General features: G+C 39.2%; 1 protein-coding gene across 9 annotated transcripts in view; it reads right to left on the bottom strand.

Moving 5' to 3' along the window:
- cacna1c (calcium channel, voltage-dependent, L type, alpha 1C subunit) overlaps positions 1-18,920 on the bottom strand; it is a 199,899-nt gene that overhangs the window by 72,743 nt on the left and 108,236 nt on the right. For all 9 annotated transcript variants that reach the window (XM_032504750.1, XM_032504753.1, XM_032504751.1 and 6 more), the window contains exon 4: positions 1,982-2,121. In XM_032504750.1, the coding sequence (XP_032360641.1) occupies positions 1,982-2,121 (140 nt within the window). The remainder of the gene's footprint in view (positions 1-1,981; positions 2,122-18,920) is intronic.

The raw sequence follows: 18,920 nt of genomic DNA, 5'->3' as shown, positions 1-18,920 counted from the left end.
ACGTGCTGTAAAGCCACAGTGTTGCAGGTTGTGGTTAAAACCACGGGATAAGTGTGTAGACTTTTGAAAACTGTATTCAAACAATGAAAAACGAACTAGAGTTTGTGGTTAGAGTTTTACACGTGTCTTCAGTTGTTTGTTGTTTAGCAATAAAAAAAATTTAAAAAAAATAATAATCTGAGCCTTTTCTACTTTGCTTGGAATGGTGAGCTTTAGGCACGTAAAACTGCTTGAATTAAGTTATAGAAAAGTTTGTAACTATGGATTCACCTTCGTTATTCTTTTCATAAAGGAAACTGGACGTGAGCTCTGGCCTCTGTCTTTCAACAAAACAAGTAAGGTTGCCTTAATTCTCGTTTGCACAACAGCAAGATGTCACTTCTCATAAAACCCTCCACAATGGCAGTTGTAAGCCTTTTGAATAAATGACCAATGCTGTAATTTTTCTGGTGAGTGCAGTCTCCATTATCATGCCTTCACAATGTTTTTACTGGACTTCACCTCATGTGTTAGTGACCAAGTAAAAATCTGAAACAGTTGCCGTGTCAAAAGGGAAAGGACAATTTGGTCACAAGGTGCTTAATTTTCAAACATAGCAAACACCAAACCTCCTAGAGCAAGACACTGACTGAACCCTGGCAATGCCAGGGCTGCAGCAGGTATCTGACCTTCTGACCTTATTTTGGCAGGGTTCCGGGGTAGAACACAATTTCCTCAAACGGATCAATACAGTATCATTGCACATTAAATTATGCTGCGTCACAATAAAAGCAAGAGAGAAAGAGACAGAGAGTAAGAGAGGCAGACAGAGAGTGTAGATAGAAGCACAAGAGTGGTAAAGGTTGTGTTAATGCCAGGGGCATTGGCACCATGATGCCAATGATGTGTGTGTGTGTGTGTGTGTGTGTGTGTGTGTGTGTGTGGGGATCCACAAAGCCTTCCTTTAGGCTGTTGGTTGCTTTCTTCTTGCAGTCTCTCTCTTGTGCACTTGCACAAACACGTACACATACACATGGTCAATTAGACCATTTGTATGGCATTAATGTAACTGTCAGGTCCACTGGCTATTGTGCCATACCCCAACACAACATTGTATGCACAGCACAGCTGGCAGGCAGACACACACACACACACACACACACACACACACACACACACACACACACACACAGACAGACACAGGCACAGAGGGTTTAGCAGATGGGCTAGGTTGCTGAGTTGCAGATAAAGGAAAACAGAGCAAAGCTTTGCTATCAGCATCTAACAAGCTAATCAGTTTAGGCTTCACCAATACACTGTAGGCCAAAGTTTACTGCGGCTTTAATACAGCTTCCCTGTGAAGGAAGATTGTTTTATGGCAATACTTTTAACGTTGTTGAGTATTGTAGTATTTTAATATTATTACCATATATTAATACTACATATACTGAGAGATAAGCATTATTCCTGTAGACAAACAAGACCACATCTTTCCTGTTTCAGCCTCTTTGTGCCAGTAAATTGGATTTGGATTACTAGTTAAGGGACTATTGTGAGGTTAACAAAAAAAATATGAAACCATTTTTATCAACACAAATTTAGTAAATAAATGTAAGCAAAGATAACAGTAAGTGCAATAGCTCCCTTGTGTTTACTACAGCAACCCAAAGTGTTTAAGGGAAATATTATCCTAATTTTGAAAGATGCTAGCATTCTGAGTAGCCTACCTCTGGCATTAGATAGAGGCTGCCAATTGTCTTGGCTGTAGTTTCAATTGTTAACAATAATTATACTAAGGTACTATGATTAATTTGCAAATGATGTGCTGATGATTAAAAATGTGCTTTTACAAACCCAGAAGAGACAAAGAGTGAATTACAATCATACAGGATTTGCTGTCCCTGTCATCCCCTCTTTTAAACTACATAAATTCACTTAGAGTAACTTAAAAAAAACATTTTTTCACAGCTTTTCTCTTGTCTGTGCATTTCTGTCCACTCACCCTACGACTACGATGATGAAGTCAAGCAGATTCCATCCGTTCCTCAGGTAAGCGTTGGGGTGGAAGAGCAGGCCGTAGGCTATTACCTTCAAGAATGCCTCCACCGTGAAAATGATGAGAAACAGATACTCCACACGCTCCTGGAAAGACAAAAACAAGACAGGTCCATATATTTGTCTGAGAAGAAGCATTGCAGAGAGAATCAGACAGGCATTAGAGAAAAATAAAAAAAGACATTAGATGAAAGAGAGAGGAGATTATAGAAAGGCCGCTGGTTGTAAAATTTGTGTTAAGCCGAGTTTCACATGAGTAAATACTTCTAATTAACCGGATACATTTATTGAGACACGCCAGTCATTTGAGGGAACACCAAACATCCATTCAAAAACTGTTTGCAGTAGATCTCTGGCCATACCAAAGCACTAAGATACACAAACTTCCATTCACGATCCTGACATTTATTATCTGTTATTGTTTATGTGGCTTCTAGTGTGTGTGTGTGTGTGTGTGTGTGAGTGTGTGTGTGTGTGTTTGATTATTTATGTGTGAACATGTATTTGTCTCTACTTGTAATCGTGTACACAATCAAAGCATTTAGATTTTTTAATCACAGCGCTCTCTTCCTGTCCTAAGAGGCTATCTGAAGACAGGAATGCATGCATGTGTGCATGTATACACAAATGCACATGCACAAAAGCAACTCTTCTACTACAGAGTTCCTCAGGAATTGTTGCCATAGTGATGACCCCTGCCCAAGAGGGTCCTGGGAAATGTCCTGAAATGTCCTTGAGACGGAGAGAGGAATTATGTAACTTTCTGACCATCATAAACTTACAAACAATTCATCATCCACCTAATCATCCGTAGTTTCTACTTTCTATTTTCTTTGTCACGTTTGTTACTGAAATTAGATTTAGGCAATGGGGCAAAACTATTGAGCTCAGTGTAAATAAAATGGACAATATTATCTAACTGAATATATATATATATATTTAGCTTCATCCATAAATTTATCCATCCTTCTGAGTCCCTGTTCCTTCTCCTCCTGTTCCCACTGTTTCCCCACGGACATAGGCTCACAGAGGGCCAGAGGTTTAGGACAGAAGGCCAGCCAGGTCTCTCCAGACTCCAAGCCCCATCCCTGGGAAGAACCAGCTGATGTAAGGGTGAAGGGACACAACTTCTGTATGTGTCCAAGTTACCAAATTAGCTTCACAAGCTGATCACCACAAAATGATCACAGAAGATGCAATGAATGCAGTTGGCAACTTGATGTCAAGCGTTTTTACCAGTGCAAGAATAAATTCTACAAATAGAATATTTTTTTTATATTCCAAAACATATTTAAACACAATCTTTAATGTACATAGTCTATTTTTTTAGATACTGACTATTTAACATGGTGTTGAATTTAACCAAATGTGTTTAACTGAAGTGATCTGTCTTTAAAAACTACTAAACAAGTGTTGTTAAAGTTGAAAGACCATGTTAGTGTTGAATATACTCATACTGTATATACAGTGGCTGTTTTAGGATTTGCTGTTAAGGCTGATGTGAGTCTTAAGTGGGTCCAGCTAAACTAACAACTTTCTCAGCATGAAGAAAGACTGTGTCAAACTACCATTAAGCCACTGGCGTGCACACATAGCCTGGACCATGGGAATCATTCATCCATGTAGCCACTGTTTTCACATGTCAGCTGTGGTTTCACCGTCACATCTGTAACTTAAGAAGAAGAACGGAGGGTTCGAAAGGCGTTTATTTAACTTGGATTTTCAGAGCGCTATCTTCTCAGCAGCTGACACCGCATTACAACTTCTAGACAATGATAAAAGAATCATGCTTGGATTTTGTGTTCTTAATGATGTGATTATCATACACCCTGTGATTTGGAAGGGTTTTTCCCACACAGAAATACTCAAGAAGCTCGACAGTGGAGGGAATGACATGAATAATAATACAGAGGATTTGCACAGTTTGAAAGACAGACATCTTGAAAGGCAAGTTGATTTTTAGACCAGGGATTCTGCACCTGAATGGCTGCTCAGAAAGCTGCCTTAAACTTGTTTTGCTTCCTGTCTCTGTCGCTCTAACCTCCTCATTTCAATTCAAGTCCTTCCAGTGCGCTTTATTGGCACAAAAGTATCCAGTTTAAATATAGAGATTGAGATTTTCACATTAAATACCTGTCTTCTTTTTCTATCTATGTGTGTGCACGTCAGTTTCAGAGCCTGGAGAATCAATTGTTTTTTATAATCATCATTAGTACTGGAGACCCTTCACCACACAGTGAGTATTAGTAGTCTATGCGGAAGTAATTAATCTCACACACACACATACACTTATCCTCCCTCTCAAATACACAAAAGCTCTCCATCACTCTCTCTTTCTCAAACACACACACACACACACACACACACACACACACACACACCACAACACACACACACCACACACACACACACACACAACACACACACACACACACACAGGCTGTGTATCTGGCGGTGACAGGCAGACAGTGTGGCGCTCAGAAAATAAAAACAGAGAGAAAAAACATCTGGTATGAACAGCTAAGCCTGAAATACAAATATACACACCGCACAAACCCCACCACACACACACACACACACACACACACACACACACACACACAAATACACTTATCCTCCTTTCCTTTCGTTCATACAGACCCATAAAGGGCAACATCCATAAGGGGCAAGACTAATCTGGTTAGTGACTGGAAAGAAATGAGAGAGAAAAGATGAGAGACTGTGAGAGAAGAGAAGGATGGATGAGAGAGAGAAAGAGAGAAAGAGAGAAAGAGAGAGAGAGAGAAAGAGAGAAAGAGAGAGAGAAGAAGGCAGACAAAATGACAAAAAGGTGAGTATGTGGGAGCAATAATTTAGTTAGCTGTGATAGGTCAACCAAACTGCCTATCCATCAACTAGGCCAATGAGATTATGGTATCGACATTCTACCATACAGCGGACATGTTTCCATTCACCATGACCTTCTGTGGATGTGTGTCTGTGTGCTGCAAAACCGGATTAGCCAATATGTTGTTTTTTTTTTTAAACCTACAGACACATCATAGTCTAGTGTCCATAGAGAGACTGACATATATAGTATGTATTGGGGCTGTCAATCAATTAAAAGTGTTATCAAAATGAATTGAATGAGTGTCCTAGTTAACCTGCACATTTTTTTGTCTGTTCTAAATTTACTTTAAAAGAGATATTTTTCCAGTTTTAAATGCTCAAGTGGTATTTGAGACTGGACGTACTCCGGTGGTAACTCAGTTCACATCGCCAGTGCGTGCAAATAACTTTAGTCTTGTCGAGAGAAGGGCTTAAAAACTCAACTTGCCATTTAAAAGACCTTTTATTTTATCCCTTTCTGCTCAAGGAGCTTTGTTTCTGCTAGCTATCTACTCCCGTTCATTGATGTATTATAAGACCGTTTTGTCTCTGCTAATGGACACTGTCACTGTCCACAACGTTACTGCTGCAGCTTTCTGGTTTCCCAAATAAAATCCCAGAGCAAAATCACAGAATGTGTTAAATGCGTGTTAGAAAATGAGTAGCGTTAAAAGAATTTGCGTTAACTCATTAATTTTGACAGCTCTAAAATGTATATATATATATATAACAGCTTTATCACACTGTCGGATTGAAACCAGCAACTACATTGCACTAACTAACTTGTCGTGAAGTAAAGTTAAAGTTGTTTCATGCTTGCGTTCAGCGCATGGTCGCCGCGAAACCGTCTGGTCTTTCATGCTGATTGTGGTCAGAGTGGCTGAAAGAACGGACTTCTTGTTTCCTGTAGCCAAAATAGTTACAAAATCTTGGCGATCAGACCCTCCGCGCACAGTTGCCCAGGCCGTGTTTACGTCATATCGTTGTCCACACCGCGCAAACCGCGCTAAACGCAAGAAGCATGAAACAGCTTTAAGGAGGTCTTTACTTTACTTTTTTGTTGTCTCTTTAACTTGTAACTCCTTCTCGCCAAATGCTTTTTGTCCCTCTCTCTTTCTCATCCCTCACTTCTACTTCTTCACCTCCTCTTGTACTGCCCCGCATCTCTCTCTTTCTCTGTGGGTGCCAGCAGAAGTTACCATAGAGACCAAGATAGGTTCCGACGTTACCATGGAAACTGGGCTGCAGCAGCAGACTTTCTTTCTTTCACACACAAATAGATGACAATAATCAGTATTGAACCAAGAATATCCACAGCACATAGTCCTAAATACTACTCTTCTGTCAGCATCCAGACTTCCTACTTTGTCTGTGTGTGCATATGTGTATAACCAGTTGCCACCAGTTGATGAAACTGAACTTAGTCGTGAATAACGGAAGGAGAATCCGGTCGATTCCAACAAGTAGCTCTGTTGATTGTAAATTTGGAGTGCTGTCCGTAGAGAGACAACCGACACCGTGTTATCCTCCTGCTGTCGTAAGCACCCAACAAGCTTAAACTGGGCAAGTTTTAAACGTGGTAATAGCCTCTAAACATGTTCAAAATGTCATAGTGCCTACCCATATGAAGTGATTCATTCCAAGTGAACACAGTGAATCTGACTGCAGTAGATGTGAGAGAAAGGCATGAAAGTTGAGCTAATTCAGCTCTGTTTAGTTCCGGTGAGCTTAGGGACCATCTACAAACTACAACACAGAAAAGAGATTAAACAAAAATATGTAGGCTATTAATTTAATGATTAAAAAAGGTAGTGTCTCCAAACTTCCCTCAATTATAACTTGTCTCCTACTAGTTGTACTACAGCACTTACCTTTAAAAAATAAGGTATAGTATTTTCTCTCTTCTTTGATCTACTTCAGTCTCAAAGTTTAAATATGATGGAAGTGAGACATATCTGAGGCCTTTCTACAAAAGCTTAAGTAAGATGTACAACAGGAACAAAATGGTGAACAATTCATCTGAATGAATGGTTTTTGTGTTGTTTTCCTTTGATGAAGGTTTAATAGAATTTGGGTTGTGGGTCAGTAAGCAAAAATTGGGTCTGTATTAGGTCTTTCTTTTTTTCTTTTGTTGTAATTGCTACAGCATGAAAATAAATAACGATCTCTAATCAAAGCTGACAATGCTCAAGAGAACAGCGGCAGATTAATAATGTCATTATCTTGTGATGTACATTCCACAACAGTGAAAATCAGTGGCAATACAGCATTAAATGTCTCAGTTTGTAGAAGAATCTTCTTATATGGGTGGGGGAACTGAATGAGCAATGCGTTTTCTTTTGTAGAGTGAAAAAGCGGTTGCCTGCAATTTGGAAGGTTGGTGGTTCGATCCCTGGCCTTGCAGTCCCATGTTGAAGTGTCCTTGGGCAAGACACTGACCTATGAGTTGACCCGATACTGTGCCATCTGTGTGTGAATGTTTACCTGATGTTACAGACATGAGTCTAACAGACCTAAGATTGAATCTGTGGGCTTCTGGACAAAAGACAGGAAAATGGACACTGCCTTATCAAATCAATTTAGTTCTTCTTCGGTTTGTCTTATGTTTCTACCAGCATTCTCAATAGCAAAGTTTACAGAAAGACAAAAACTCCTGTTTCCAGGCAACATGCAGTGTAATGATCATCTAATGAAGAAAGAATTAATGAAAAAAAGGAAGAAAGGGAGAAAGAAAGAAAGAAAGAACATTATTACCTGTACAATTAGTTTTAGTGGTGAGTTTGTTGTGTCCAATGGTTCACAAGTTTTACTTATCTTTCGATAGCAATGTCTTACAAATTCAGACAGATGACCAGCTATGTCCTCCTATTTCTTTAAATATGTGCATGTTGACTGTCAGCTGTAGTCTTTGGGTTTTTTCAGGGGGCAACTTTTAGGGGAAGACGTGACTTAATGTGAAGTGATGTCATGTGTTTGACTAGCTGCCCTTTTTCAGGATTAATGCTTTGCGATTGGCTTGGGGTGTTAGGACACAAAGACAGAGAAAGAGCAAGACAGGAGGCTATTTGTTCGGTGACTGAACTTACAGCACCCTACTGAAACTCACAATGCAGATCAACAAATCTCACTGACACACTGTTACAAGCTAAACTATGCTAATGCTAAGAAACAAGTAATATGTCCACCTCCAGGTTCAGCCTACCTGTCAACAAGATCGTCCCTGCTGAAATGTCTCTGGACAAACAAAGTAATTGAGCTACCATCAGCTTTTATTTTTCTAAATTAATAATTTGTTTACTCATTTTCTTCAGCTATACCCCCTAATATGTTCTAAGTTACAGGGTCTGAGGCCTATCCCGGAAGATTTAGAAAATTCAGAATTGTCTGCGAATACAGACTTTGGTGTTAAAACAGGAGTACAAATTCAGATATAGACGTGAGAGATAGAGATACAAAGTTATTGGTCTAAAAATATTAGAACACAGGAGCATAAATCATCTTATAAAGACAGCCAGTGTGTGTGTGTGTGTGTGTGTGTGTGTGTGTGTGTGTGCGTGTGTGTGTGTGTGTGTGTGTGAGAGAGTGTGTGTATGTATGTGTGCGCGTGTGTGTGTGCTAGTTAGTGTGGAAGATAACTGGAAGATAATTGGTAGTCTTGAAAGAAGAGGAGAGAAAGAAAGCAGGAGATGGCAGGAAGAAAAAGAGAGCAATGTACAATATATAAAAAGAAGAAAAGAAAGTCAAGGTGAAAAGGTAGAGAAGTATTACTTTCTTCCTGTTTTCATTCATCCCTCTATCCCAGCTAACAGCACACTCTCTCTTCTTCTCCCTTCAGTTCTGCATTCTGACATATTTCTTTGTGCATGCTGACTTACCACAAATCCTACCTCACCCCCCCTCCCTACCATGAACACACACACACACACACACACAACACACACACACACACACACACTCTCTCTCTCTCTCACCGTGACCGTCATGCATTTATCTATATGCACACACACACACACACACACACACACACACACAACACACACACACATTTGCACATGCAGTAAGACACAAACAGAGGTACAAATGAAGACAAAGTGAAGTGACACATACACACAGATCACTGTAGTGCATCAATATCACAGTAGCTGCTCACTAAACTGACAGGACAAGATAGATTACTATACTCTGTAACTCATTGCATGACTCATGGTACGGGGCGCCTGTAGGTGTGTGTGTGTGTGTGTGTGTGTGTGTGTGTGTGTGTGTGTGTGTGTGTGAGCCATGTAATATGCCTCTTGGATTGATTGTGCTGTGCTGACTTACAAGAGAGAGTGTACGGTTGTGTAAAATGACTAGAATATACAGTAGTATAATAGTCTATTAATAATAACCTATTTATTCATCAGGTGTACATACATGTGTTCCAATTATGGATGCACTTGAAATGTCTTGATGTCACTTTTGTTCAGTGCTCCACAGCACTTACAGTAATAACAAGAAACAGCTAGTAAACAACTTTCATCAAATTACATTTAACAATGGGTATTAGGAATTTAATCTGTATTTCCTTCTCAGTCTTACATTGTTAGAACCAGAGGTTTAACCATCCATCAATCAACAGTCCAGTGTCTTTGAATGGTCATACTGTATTTATATAGCACAAACATGTCAGAAGTGAGCCAACATGAGAAATAAACACATGGTCATTACTGTGATATTCAGTTGTAGATTTCATTTCTCTCTTTGTCATCCCAATCCTGTAAACCCACTCAGATAAGTGAAGCTGTGCTTGTTAGCACATTCTTTTAGTCACTGCCCTCCTCTCACTCATCTTACTTCCCCTTTTCTGTCCTTTATCCACCTCTCTCCTTGCTCTCTTTCCTCCCCATGCCTCTCACCCTAAGTTCTCTGCGCTCCCAATCAATTAGCCTGACTTCATACCAGGAAGATACAGGAAGAGTGTGCTGAAGGGAAGGGTTGAAGTCTGAGAAATCACAGAGACTAATACATAAAAAGAGCAGTCCTGATGTCATCGTGCCGGTGGCATCAGCTGAATAAACTCATCAGAAAAACACTGTAAACATCCACTTCCTGAAGAACAACCTAAATGTGCCCTGAATGACAAACCAGAGACTTTTTACTCAATGGTTAGACAAATTAGACTTGCAATTAGAGCGTTCCCTGGATTCCAACTTTCATATTGCACAAGACCTGAGGCTGTAGAGTGCATCAAGTTTGTGCCGTTTCAGATTCTTTTTCTTGCATCAAATCTGGATAATCAGGGATACTGTGAAAAAAAGGTCAGCATCAGTACAACCAGTAAAAGTAGATAAAGCAAGCGTTTTGTTTTTGTTTTTGTCTGGTCCTTGTGCGCTGAGGCTTAGTTACAGGGTGGTTGCTACAAATGAGTGTTGTGGATTGTATGAATAGTTTACACATGCAGGCATGCACACAAACTCTCGCAAACATGTGTGAGCAACCTCAAGGAGAAATTAACTCAAAATAGTGAAGCCACTCATGAACAAACACAAACAACCATTCACACCTTAATGCTATTCCAATCACACAAATCATACAACAGCAATATGAGAACACACAAGCTTCAGACACACATGCAGTGACAATGAAAGATATGTGTGCTGTGTATGAGAGGGCACTGAGTTTAGCCTTCTAGCTCTTTACCTACTGAGATCAAATACTACATGAGTGTGTATGTGCACACAGACGTGCATGTGTGTGAAACCCACTGTGATGACATATGGTCTCATCAGATATGACGCAGGAAGGGCCAACAGCCATGGAAAAGGGGTTTTCATTATAAACTTTAAATGACAAACAGAAGTAGAAAAAACTCCTCAGGTTTAAATACATTAAAATATATCTGCAATAGTCAGAAAAGTGTACCTCTTATATCAATACTTGTTTTGGCATGGGTAAACCCTCAGAAATACAGCAGCAATGATTTGCAACAGAATCACCAGGAAAAATTGATTTACTACTTATGAAACAGAATTACTTCAATGTCCTCTTGTTGTTGTTGTTTTTTCAATATCTAAAATCATGTGGAGCGCAAGGTTCCTCCTGGAAGACAAAAAAACAATCTTAGCCTCTCTCTCCCTCTGTGTCTGTCTCTCTTGCTCTCTCTCCATGTTGAATTGGTTGTATTGCTCCTATCAGAATCAAACACACCACTCTATCTCCCCGCAGAGTGCTGGAAAAGCCCCGTCTGTGAATGAGTGTGTCTGGTTAATGTCCACTGGAGCAAAACCAGAACACAACACTGAAAATGGAGAAACAGAGATACAATGGGAAAACACTGAAGTGTTTGTGTGTGTATGTGTGTGTGTGTGTGTGTGTGTGTGTGTGTGTATTTTAAGAGCACTGTGAGTGATATGTCAATGATTTCTAAAGGTAGCTGGAATCTATAACAACTCTCTCAGCAAACAACATCTGCATTACATGTCTATTGTCTATTATACACTGTTCCTGTTTTTTTTTATTTTTTTTTTTATTTTTGTTGTTATTACTACTTACACTTTTATGTTCCCTGTATCTGTCTTTTATTCCCTGTAAAGCGTCCTTGAGTGTTAGAAAGGCGCTGTTAAATAAAATGTATTATTATTATTATTATATATATATTTATATATATTAAAATGTGTCTTTTAAACCAGAAATGTAACTGAACTGTGCATTGATTTAGCTTATGTTTTTATTTATTTTTACCAGATCTCATAATATTGCAAAACCATTTGTCAGCTTGCCTTTTGGGCTATCCATTTTTCTTTTCTTTTTTTGAAAACATCTGCCTGCTGCTGCAGCTACTGGAAAAGGGATGATGAGCGTGGTGAGAATCATTCAAAACAGTGAATTTATAGAATGAAAACCAAAACAATGAGCTCAAAGACATTATAAAGGTCAGGAGAGTCTATAGCTAAATTTTCTTGCATGATCAAAGTTATTTAAAAAAGACAAAGTATTATTTGATCACAATATATATATATATATATATATATATATATATATATATATATATAGGTTAATAGGGTTAATACTGTGTATTTGCTGTACTGTTTCTGAAGTAGTTTAGAACACAAAAATTGCAGGGGAAAGCAGGGAACTATGGCAACTAGAGACATCTGGTTCCTTTATGAGAACTAAGACTAATACTGTATCTTTGAGCAGTCCCATTGCTCAGCTGAAATTAAGGAACTGTAGATAAAATGGTAACAGGACTCATCAGAAAAACCTGTGTGAAAACCCAGCATCTTACCACCCTGGAAAGTTCTCACAAGAGCACAATTTTGGTTTGCTCAGCGAGTTACTCTGGCATCAAGTAACTCATTAACTATGCTCATTAACTATGCCCTTGTTGCCGAGCTGCGCCAATCACATCAGTGTATCTGATATAGGCGGTGCCAGAGGCGAGCTAAACAGATGACGACAGTTTAATCTACCAGTTAGCTCCGCTGGTAGCTAAGCGTATGGAGCTCTGGATACAATAACCCTGTGTGTTGTTGTGATTGGTTGTAGTGTTGTCCAATTGCGTGCAGTGAGATTTTCGAAATCACGCTTGGTGCCACCCCTCGAGATGGGCGACTTTCATTACTCAATGCCAGACCCGTAATCTTTCGGATTTGGGTCTGGATTTTCAGGCTAGCATCGTACCTCCTGACCTCCCAAATCCTTATTGATGAAATATGATTAGAGAAGAAAGCTTGTGTAGCTCTCTTACTGGGTAACACAGAAATGCCACCATGACACCCAAACAGGATTAATGGCGGACACCCACACCGCTGCTGTAAACATAGTAGCACAGTTGAAACAGCGACCCACAAGCTATAAAAAGAAAAACTGAACTTGAAGAAAGCAAAGTGAAACAGAAAAAGAAAGTAATTAAGATAAGGGGGTGGGAGTGAGTGTGAGTGTGTGTGTGTGTGTGTGTGTGTGTGTGTGTGTGTGTGTGTGTGTGTGGGGGGGGGGGGGGGGGGGGGGGGGGGGTATTGGTATTTAACATATTTGATTTGACTAAGCACATTTTAGCAGACAGGTCAAAATGATAGAGAGCAGTAGACTCCTGCAGCCAATGAGGTGTACCCACAAACGCAACACAAACTCATTTTCCACACATACACTGGTATTTATAAAAGAAGAATGTACACCTCAGGCATATTTACCAGCATACACACAGTTTTCTTGGTATACCTGTAGCTGCAGATGATATAAGGAGGAGATGAAATATAAGGTGATACTTAACCTTATAATAAAACCTTGTTTTGAGATTCTTTGCCAATTTCAGGGATTGTTTTATTATTTTTGAGGTTGACCCAGGAATCTTTCAATTGTTAAATCAAAGGCGCATGTTTTACCTTAAATCTGAATTGTCTATGAACAGGCTAAAACATTTTATCATTATTTGTTCATTCACCTGTTAATTAACTAATTATTAGCTGGATTGTGAAGTCTTTTCAATATAAGCTCTACAAATTAATTAAATTGATCATCCTTCAGACATTTAATAATTATGATTAAGAAATTACCGTGGCAATGGTTTACAGGTACATGTGATGAAAAAGTGGTATGGCCTTTTAATATGAAATGGATACAGGAAGTTTTGAGTTTGTATTAACAGCATAATGCAGTAAGAAATTTCCAACAGTGCAAACAGGAGATGATCCGAAAACAAGGAGAGTTGATACTAAAACATGACCAAATAATCAAAACAGGGGTAATTAGAAATAATGGCCTCTCTTTCTAATATAAGCCTGCTTTAAATGAAAAACCTGATACCCTCTGCAGCTATTTAAGAATGTACAATAATCAACTAATTGTTGCACCACTGTACAACTTGTACAGAATCATGTAAATTCTATGGACATCCATGTTTTTCATATCCTAAACCTAACCCTAAAATTTCTCGTGCCAATAAGTACAGTAAGTAATTCAGGATCACAAACGCATACACAAACAGACAAGGATGTAGCAACGCTCTATGAGACAGACAGGGGTAGAGAGTTCAAAAGAGTTTCATGATACGATCACAAGATGTGGTGAGACCATGAAGGTAAAAACGAGAGGAGGTAGAGCCAAGTGAACCTGTGGAGTACCACATAAGTTCAGGCAGAACACTAAAGACGCACACGCTATCAGCGGATCAGTATCAGCTGACTTGATTTGTATAATCTGAGAAACTCGCTCTCTCACTCTCCTCTGATCATTCATGCCGCTGCTGCGACTGGTTATGCTGATTTATTCCTCCGGCACTACAGCATCATCCTGTTGTGATGTCTTACTAAACATAACTTGTCATAGCATCTCCGCCCTTGTGCATTATGTATACTCCGCATCTTAGTGATACAGTATGAGTGTGGTGGGCTCTGTTCGGTATACACCAGAGGGGTTTATTGTGTTCCCTGTAGAATGTACAGTACTGCATGCTGGTGGTTTCATTTGAGCATCCTCAAGAATCAAGCCTTTTCTACATAGATACAAATATAAATGTATAATTCTGAACTAATTCTACCTGTCCACTGTCCTGTATAACCAATCTACCATCTTCCCTTGCCCCATTCTTTCTTCCCTCCTGTAACCAATCAATTTATAGAGAAAAAACATATGCTTTCACTTCAATGGTGACAGGACGCAGGGACAATATGTTCTGTTTTGAGCTGAGTGTGTGCTCTGGGTATTTCTAAGATCAAAGGCAAAACAAAGCACACACAGACACACACACACACACACACACCACCTACACTCTCCCTTTCAGCTCAGCGGGGAACACAATAAATGTGGCTTGTGGCCCTGTTACATACTGTACAGACATGGTCATCATTAACCACAAGACACGGACACACTCGCACATCTGAGACATAACTCACTTTCTCAGACCACGCAAAAACTCAACTCCCACATTTACCAGTAAATTCAGCATAATTAGGGGATAGTTTAGTGTGTGTGTCTGTGTGTGTGTGTGTGTCCAATTAAAGGAATACCTTTAGTGTGTGAAAAAAACAAAGGAGACAGTAAACAGGGACAAAAGGGAGTGAAAAAGCCAAGCCAAGAGAAGTGAGTGAAAAAAGAGAGCAAGGAGAAAAGGAATCAAAAGGAATAACAATAGCTTTTGTTATTTATCTGCCATGTTCTTCATAATGATTTTAGTGAATAAGAAGACACTTAGATTATCACGTATTGACCTCCATATAAAACTTTGTTGAAACAGTGAGACCAGCCAAAAGATTTGGTACACTGTCACCAGGTAGTGATCGGTTTAAACTGTGTGGTGGTCGAGTTTGGTGCTGAAAAACATTCAGCTGGTCTGAGCTTTTACTGATTCAGCTAACGCTACAGTAGGACAGTGTGTGTGTGCGTATGTTTCAGTATGAGAGTTTATATGTGCGCAATAATGTGCTGCTTAAGCTTGTATGGCTCACCTGTGTATGAGAGACCTGTGTATGAGAGTGTGTGCATGTTACCAATTCATTACTTTATCCTCACTTTGACTTAAACAATGTAAATGTGCTCTCTCCTGTTCTCTATTTTGAAACAGTGCTGGGAGGAATAACCACAACCTGCAAACAAAGCTAGAAAAGGGACAAACAACTGTTGTTTTCACAGGTTACTGCTATGTAAATCTTACACCAAAATACAGAACCCCCAACATTTAAATGAAGGATTAGATGTGATGATTAATGAGAAACTACTGTAAGGTGGTGTTTAGTGCACATTGTGAAGAGATAGAAATGTTAATCCCAGATGCAGTTCCGGTGATGTAGATGTGAGTAGTAGAGATATGCAGACCTCTTGTCCTGAACTTTTCTTCAAACGTTTTTTCACGCTAACGCATAAAAACACTAGTAAGCAAAGCCGTGCTAAATAGATAATCACAACACTAAAGCATCTGAGAAGTAATGTAGGGAAGTATTTTGGGTTCTACGCCATAAGTGGCAAAATTAACAACAAAGATAAGGCTTTTTGCCGACTTTGTAAAAAGCAGCTTCTTTATTTACAACCACAACAAATCAGATTGCTTAGTTGCCACTCAAGTGAGGCATGCAGAAACGAGTGGAGCAACATCAACTGTACAACCTCTGGTCTGGGTGTGACTGCATCTTTTCACCACACTCATCCTTAGGACCTTCGCCAGAGGCACATAAAAAGGCAAGCACCGTTAAGATAGCATGATTTATATGCAAGGATATGTGGTTCATTGACATTCTTTCAGGAGGAGGTTTTCAGGACTGAACTGAACTGGAGCTACAAAATAAAAAAATAAGAAGTCGCACTACAATTACAAGACACATTACAGTTGTGTAACACCACAAGGGAAAATATAAAGACTATACTCAAGGTTAAGACACACATTAGCTCACAAAAAAGTAAAGAAAGCAAGAAAAGTTCAAATTGATTTTTTTTTCGCTACAATCCCCCAATTACTCCAGTTTCTTACATACCATTTTATGATCTTGTTAAACCAAGTAAAAGTTTAGCTATTTATGCAACCGCCTTTTTGTGAACCACCACCCTGGGATGGTTCGTATCATTACTCATGGCCCTAATTCAATTACATACATGTGGAGTGATAAAATCACGTTGAACCAATTACTAGAACAATTTATCTGATAGTTGATACATTAGAAGCAGAAGGGGACGACAGTCGGAGTGAGTAAAAAAAACAACAAAAATGTTAAAGTGTAGAAATCAGGACAAGTGCAGGACAGGAGAGAAAAGATAAGAGAAACTAAAGAGTGGAGGTAGAGCCAAGAAAGAGAAATTAAATAAATAACAGACAAGACAGAAAACTCTTAAATACTATAACTACTCAACAAAAAATATACTCAAAACAAACTGTGTTGCCTATAAATATACATTAGTTCAATAGATTACACAATCTGTATTTGACAAGATACAGTATAAGTCAACATCTGCACACACATCTGCAGTTGATTCTTCAATTCTTGGGCAGTGATGATGTACCTACACAGGCTCACATATAATGACGGTTTCTTTTAGTTGTACTACAGTCAACTTGAATGTGATACATGATGTTGTCTACAGCCCGCCAGTCTAAATGAAGCCCGAAACCGCTGCAGAGGAAGAAGTAAAGACGCATGGAAAAAACTGAGGGAAGGAGAAAGAGAGAGAAAATGAGTCTAGTTTCTCATGATCTTCTTCACTGTCTCCTTGCTGGCATTTTACCCTTGCTGTCACTTACTACACATTGTGTCCCTGCTTTGTGTGTGTATATGCGATGCGTACATGGGAGTGTGTGATGAGCCATTAATGATAATGGATTATGGACTGTCAAACACATACACTCACACAGGCAGAGACACACACTGTTCAGCCAGACAGCAGCATATCAAACAGATAGTCCGGATACAAGGACACGCTCTTCCTTTCTTACTCTTTCACCCTTTTTCTCTCTCTCTCTCTCAGTTTTTTTTGTGCGGTCCATCTTCCTTCACACACACACACACACACACACACACACACACACACACACACACACACACACACACACACACACACACACACAATGTATACCTCTTATTCACACATTGTTTATTCTTTCTTTAAGCATCTTCTATTATAACTTTTGTTGAAAACTTTCTCAGCGTGTGATGCCTTTGGGTATGGTTTTGTGCATTACTGTTATCTCTGTATACCCTATGTGTGTATGTGTAATATACACAAGTGACTTGTTAAAAGCTCTGTTTGCACGCCAACGTTAGTTTTTGATTAAATCATTTAGATTGGCCTCAACTTTGGACCCCTGTGTACGTGTCCCTCAGTGTGTGTGTGTGTGTGTGTGTGTGTGTGTGTGTGTGTGTGTGTGTGTGTGTGTGTGTGTGTGTGTGTGTGTGTGTGTGTGTGTGTGTGTGTGTGTGTGTGTGTGTGTGTGTGTGTGTGTGTGTGTGTGTATGTGTGCCTCTCATTAACTTTCCACCCAGTGTTGTGATGTAAACCCCCGCTGAGTCTGGCATGTTGACCAGCTCTCGCAATCCATCCCTCCATCATTATCACGCTTTTTTTCCTCTGCTTGACTTTCCTCTGTTTTTTTCTCTGTTGCCTGCAAGAAGATGTTTCCTAATTCTAAAATACAGTATGGATTATCTTTTCCCCAAAACAAACAATTGTTTTTATATGATTTGTTTAGCTGCTTATTACATATCTTTACAATCATGCAAATAGAGTAAAACTATAAACTATACACAACTTTTGGGCTAATTGTTGTGCTACTTTGGTTCAAATTGTTCAGTTGTTCAGTTAATTTCTTTTGTTTTATTATCCAGATAGAAGTTCACAGTTATTTAAAAAAACACCTTTACATCTGTGTGATGCATGCTTGACAATGACTTCCTCTTGAATGGAAACTGTGGGTGGTAAAGCTAAAATCAGCATGACAGTGAACATTTAAAGGCAACGGAAGGTTTAAGAAGGTTTAATACTGTTAGCCCCTTCTGACTTCAATTCAATGATGATAAGTCACTGTTTTGGATTGGTGGGAAAAGCCTTTGATTGGCCGGCAATTGCATACAGCTTCCTCTTTATTCCAGTCTCTGTTGCCATTGTTTAACGGCCCATGTCTATGGATAATAGCAGTGACTAGTGTTCAGGCTAGCAGGCTGTGCTTCTGATAGAGAACAGTGACGAATGTGCAAAATGGCATCAATTTTTTTCTGCCAGCATTATATTTAGCAAGAGCACCAGTTCTTGTGCCATTAAACTGCCATTAAACTGTGCTTTGAGCTGTTCTTTGTTGCAGTATTACCAACAGAAAATCTTTGGCATGCATTGTAGATGGGTACAAACTATTAAGGTTTTCAGAAGTCAAAACCAGCCTTCAATAATGTGATAAGAAAATGTCTAATATCTTATAGCAACTGAGATTACTCTCTATAACAAGCATATTAACATTGTCAGAGTTTGTTTGTATGTGGGTTCCACCTTACATGCACCTTACATTCCTACTCTAATCACATTATGATTATCTTGTGGGCATGCATGTAAACCTAGCTAATTAC

This window comes from Etheostoma spectabile, chromosome 23 (assembly GCF_008692095.1).
Source record: "Etheostoma spectabile isolate EspeVRDwgs_2016 chromosome 23, UIUC_Espe_1.0, whole genome shotgun sequence".
NCBI lineage: Eukaryota > Metazoa > Chordata > Actinopteri > Perciformes > Percidae > Etheostoma > Etheostoma spectabile.
The sequence above is the reverse complement of the archived record's forward strand: the minus strand, read 5'-3'. Positions and strand labels throughout refer to the sequence as shown.